This window comes from Trematomus bernacchii, unplaced genomic scaffold, assembly GCF_902827165.1.
Source record: "Trematomus bernacchii unplaced genomic scaffold, fTreBer1.1, whole genome shotgun sequence".
In the NCBI taxonomy this organism is placed as follows: Eukaryota; Metazoa; Chordata; class Actinopteri; order Perciformes; family Nototheniidae; genus Trematomus; species Trematomus bernacchii.
The window spans coordinates 6,568,091-6,573,346 of NW_022987641.1; the positions used below are offsets into that span (position 1 = coordinate 6,568,091).

General features: G+C 43.1%; 1 protein-coding gene across 1 annotated transcript; it reads right to left on the reverse strand.

Moving 5' to 3' along the window:
• Positions 1–343: 343 nt before the first annotated feature.
• klhl42 (kelch-like family, member 42) lies at positions 344–5,019 on the reverse strand. The gene is made up of 3 exons (XM_034133257.1): positions 4,256–5,019; positions 2,802–2,995; positions 344–2,414 (listed from the first exon to the last, which is right to left on the reverse strand). The coding sequence occupies exons 1-3, from the start codon at positions 5,017–5,019 to the stop codon at positions 1,966–1,968; spliced, it is 1,407 nt and encodes a 468-aa protein (XP_033989148.1). The 3' UTR covers positions 344–1,965.
• Between the last annotated feature and the right edge of the window lie 237 nt (positions 5,020–5,256).

Below are 5,256 nucleotides of genomic sequence, written 5' to 3' on the forward strand. Positions count from 1 at the left end.
AAATGTGTTTTTGTTGGGGTTTTTTCCAAGCAAAACTTCACATTTCTATTAGTTTGATATACTACACACAAGGGTAGGCAGGCGTGTGGCGCAGTGAGGTGTACGTTGGTGTTCGGACCAGGGGGTCACAGGTTCAAACCCCACTGCAGTCAGCATGTCGTTGTGTCCCTGGGCAAGACACTTCACCCCAAATTGCTCCTGTGGGGATTGCCCACAGTATTGAGTATGTAAGTCGCTTTGGATAAAAGCGTCTAACAAGTGACATGTCATGTAATGTAAAGTAGAATATGGAGGAATGACCAAGTTGAAAACAGTCATTAAAGGACAGACAGCAAAGCAGAGCCCTGATCATTGTCTTTATTATCATGAACTAAATTCCCCAAACTGTCAAACAGATCAATAATGCAAAGAGAAATCCACAAAATCCCACAATAAAAGTGCTGCATTAACACACAAATTCAAGTTTTTGAAATGCATTTTTTTTTGACTCATTTCCGCACACCCAGTAGTTAATAAAGAAACGGAAAAGTACCTTAATGAAAAGAAAAAGCTGCTGCATGCTAGCAGAGAGAAAGAAATGAAACACAGCAGTTTGGTCAGTTGCTGGCAATGTAACAAAGTCTTGCATTTTGTGCTCATTTTGTATGGAGTTCCATTATCTGAGGTTGCAGAAGGCACATGTGCATCGTTCATTTCATGGACTTGCGCTTGAAGCTTTGCTTAGTATTTCTCTGAAAAAGAATACTGTGCAAGTGTACACACATTAAGCTCCCTCTAAGCCGCTTCTCCTCACAAACAACCACTTTCAAAGGATCTTTTCATTAACCTGGCAGTGTAAAACCAAAGCCATTTTTCATGATTACCTGCTATGTACAGTTCATAGAGAATGTGTTTTGTTTCCGAGATATTTTAAGGTTTGTAGTGAATTATGGATAAACCTGTACCCTAATGCGATATTTGCAGTGTAAACATCAGGAATATTGTGTCCCATAGATTTAAAATCATGCAGCAATAAAACCCAAGTTTGTTTGTGTGTCATGTATTAGCATTAGATTCAACAGAGGTATTCATCCGTTACATAAATACTGACCTTACAGTGTTAGAAAACCAAGGTCGTTTAATAGGGCTCCTAGTAACAATTACTAGCATTGTCAATATTTTTCTGTCTATAAAAAGTCAGATTCTCAAGGTCGAAGAAGATGTCTAAACTGCCATATTTTGTCAGACCAAGAGACACATATATTCAGTTTGATATCATATTAAATAGAGATCGGGAAATCTCTATATGTTAGAGGGTGAAAACGGCATTTTCTGACATTTTTGGAAGGAATATAACTTACAAGATTTACAGATCATCAAAATAGTAAATAATGGGCTCTATCATTAAATCACTCTTACTGCTGTCCTTACTTTGTTTTCAGAATCATAAAAGACTCGTCTAACCATCTGGACAGTAACATCCCTCCTGCACATTAAAACATTTTAAAGTTTGCAAATCTGTTTCCAAATCAAAATAAAGATGCGTTAGGAAACAAGAGTTGCCAGTGAGGAAACAAACTAAAAAAGATGTTCAATTGTGCAGCAGAGGGAATCATTAATCATCCAGATGGTTCAGAGAGTCTTTGGCAATAACCTGATGAGCAGAGGTAAGTGATTTTTCAAACTGTCCAGGTAGTTATTCCTTAGAGAACAGATGATTTCCACTGTGACTTTCATTTGAATACATGAGAGGAATGAACTGGGGCTTGCTGTTATGATGTGGTTGACCTACGGGGGCTTCATCACTTTCATACTTATCATTGTAGCTTCTTTATACATCAGCAACAGTATGTATAATGAGGCACAAAGGTCACTGTTCCCACTAATGCAGCAGAGCCCCATTCTGTGCGAGAACAAGCAAGCCACACACGGGCCTATATTAACGCCTCATGGGCTCCTCTCTCTGTTTCCCATCAGCCCTTTGGATCACAGCACGTTGGGCAGGTAGAGCGAACAGAGCAGCATGTTCTGACCCAGCGCCGGGAAGCGCCTGAAGGCCTCCCAGGCGTCCGAGAAGATGTTGTACTTGAGGAAGACGCGGTGCTCCAGGCTGGTGGGCAGGCTGACGTCGCGGCTCATGATGTAGACGCCGTCGTTGTGCAGCGTGCACGTCAGGTTCAGGCCCGACTTGGACGTGTTCTCCTTCAGCTGGATCCACTCCCCCGTGGTGACGTTGTAGGACTGCACCGTCAGCACATCCTCCGTCTGGCTGGGACGCCGCTGGCCGAACTCCAGCTCGTGGGTGTAGCCGCCCACCAGGAAGATGGTGTCCTCCACCGAGAGCATCTGCTGCTTGCGGATGTGCGCCGAACAGGAGCGAAACACCGTCCAGGTGTCAGAGGTGGGGCAGTAACACAGGACGCTTGTGTTCCTGTCTGTCAGAGAGAAAACGGAGGACAAACTGAATCAAAGGAATAGAAGTAATAGCAATCTTAATCTTAATCATAAAACTAAGCTAAGTAAAATAATCTAATAAATAAATAGTCTGCCTTATAAGAGCAGGCATAGGCCAGTGCAGATGATCTTTTTTATATTTTTTGTAAATTGTGTAATTTTTCTGTGGGACTAATAAAGGTATTCTGATTCTGACCAACCAGTAGTTTTGACCTCATGACATTAGGGTTTTTCAACAGTCTGTAGGAAACCAGAGCAAGTGGCCATCATTATGTTCAATGTGTGGTACAAGTTTTTATTGTCTGTAATTGTATGTGTGTAGCGATGTGTGTGACAGTGTGACTGTATACTCAACAGGGTATACCAACCTCTTGCGGTGTATCCTCCCATGACGTAGATCATCCCCTGGCACTCACACGCTGAGAACTCAGCCAGCGGGTCGGGCATCGAGGACACACACATCCACCAGTCGTGCTCCGGGCTGTAACACTCCACCGTGCCCAGACTCTGGCCTCCGACCGCGTAAATCTTCCCCTGGACCGCCAGCAGCTTGAAGTTGGACCTGAGGAGAGGATGCAGTAAGTGAAACATGACAGCAGATAATGATACTTGAGAGGAAAGGTGTAGATCTCAAGGTGGAAACAGTGATGGGAATGTTGATATGTTGAAGTTATACGCCGTCCTCCCGCCTGATGGAGCTTCTGCAGAGGAGCTGATCAAAGAGTATCAGGTAAATGTTCTACTTGATACTAAATTAAATAGCTATCTCGACCCAATCAGTCTCAGTAACTTCAAAGAAAAGTTTACAGTATATTGTATGCTAACACTGATTTACATGTTTTGACAGAATGATCGCAAATAAGTCGTCAGAAAAGGACTGTGCCGAGTGTGTCATTACAGATCCATGTCCTCCATGAAGTGCAGCAAAAGAAGACGCCACACCTACCAACGTGTCCATCTCCATCGAAGGATCTGAGGTGCTTGATTAGTGTAAATGTTTGGCGAAGGCTTGCCTTCTGCACACCAAAGTTGAAATACGCTTCTGTACTTTTTCAAAAATCTGTTTTTTTATTTTCAAAAAATTGTAAATATCCTTAGTAAATCTTATTAATTTGTAGCTATTGAGTGTTGTTTTTTTGTTAATATTGGATTTTCGGATCTCTGAGTGACAGTAAATAAATGTGTTTCTGTGCCTGCTTATTTTAGTTAAACTGATGTATGCGCAGTATTTGTTCAAATCATTGTAAGCTGTAGCTTAATCATGGCATGTAGCAGACAACAGAACAAAAATAAATGTGTTGTTTAAAAGTGTCTACTCTACTGTTTCATGCTTTGTATAGCCTTGGTGTAAAACGGTTTTATTGAGTAAAAATTGCATTTGATGTAACAGGTAGAATAAATTATATTTAAATATTACCAACATATTTATGAAATAAAAGGTAAGAATAGCAAGTAAAAACAACCTGAACAGCCAAACATTTTTTAGAGAAGATTTGTAATAAGGTGCACGTGTAGTCTTAAGTAAAATCTACTATGCAATAGTAAGTCAAATGTACTTACAAAAACTGAAATTTGACCGTAAAGTTTACTTTTGTGCCTTTAGTAACAAACACTTAACTGTAAGTAGATGGTACTTGAAATATACGTAGTTCCATGAGAGCAAAATCTTACCTAGATTTCCCTAAGTACATCTTATTTCCCATTTTTTTCAGTGTAGCAACATTTCAATGTTTTTTCCTGTATTAAGATCAAAAGAAATCTATAGCAGTTTGGACCCTTTAAGGTGGAGCCCCTGGCGGTGTGAACCCTGCCCTGTGTTTACCTCTTCTGGTTGAGCGGAGCCACCTGGCTCCACTCGTTCCTGCAGGGGTTGTAGCAGTGCACCGCAGAGATCTCCTGGCTCGTCATCCTGTATCCACCCACTATGAACAGGTAGTTATCGAGCACAGCTGAGCCATATCCTCTGACGTTTATCATATCTGAAGGCAGGTTGTTTGCCAAGGGTTTCCAGCGCTGCTCCATCTCTCCATACCTCAGCATGGACCAGGGCTCATCCTGATCCGGCACGTCCAAGGAGAGGCAGGTGAAGTCTCCTATGGCTACCAGGGTGGCAGTGCCTCTCATGCGCATCTCTTTGACCAGCTCTCTGACAGCAGAGGGGAGGCTGCTGAACTCTGGTCGCCTCAGCATGGGATGATAGTAGCAGCTCATGTATTTGAGGCAAGCATTGCGCAGATCATGAGTCCCGTAGACTTCAGAGAGGCTGTACAGCTCCACGCAGTTGTCCTGGCGGATCTCCGAGGTGAGGAGCTTGAGGATGGAGGTGACCTGTAAGAAGGAGGCGGTCTCAATCAGGTCCTCCAGAGTCTCGTTGACAACCTGGACCTTGGAGGTGTTGATGAACTCCAGGACGAGCTCCAGGCCGGGCACACTGAGCCCCTGCAGCTGCACCGAGTCCTCCGTGGACTCCCTCATCCCGGAGCTGTACAGCGCACGGAAGTAGTCGCTTTTCTCAATCAGCTTCTTTTTATTCACCTCGTAGATTTTATCATCCATGACGATGGCAATAATCTGCTCAGATGACATGGTGAAGTTTTTGTAATCTTCAAGGCTGAGTTTTGGTTTTGCCCCTTGTTTCAGCCTCCTCGGGGAGCCACTGTTTACATTTCACCGGCGAGGGAGCTCTGTGGCCGGGCTATATATGGCAATGTTCAACCCATAGATAACCAGGGAGCAACTTTCGTTGGCCGTTGAAGCTAACTAGCTATAAATGTACACTGATAAAGCTAGCCAAAAGAACCTTTTCCTCGGATGAGCATTCCT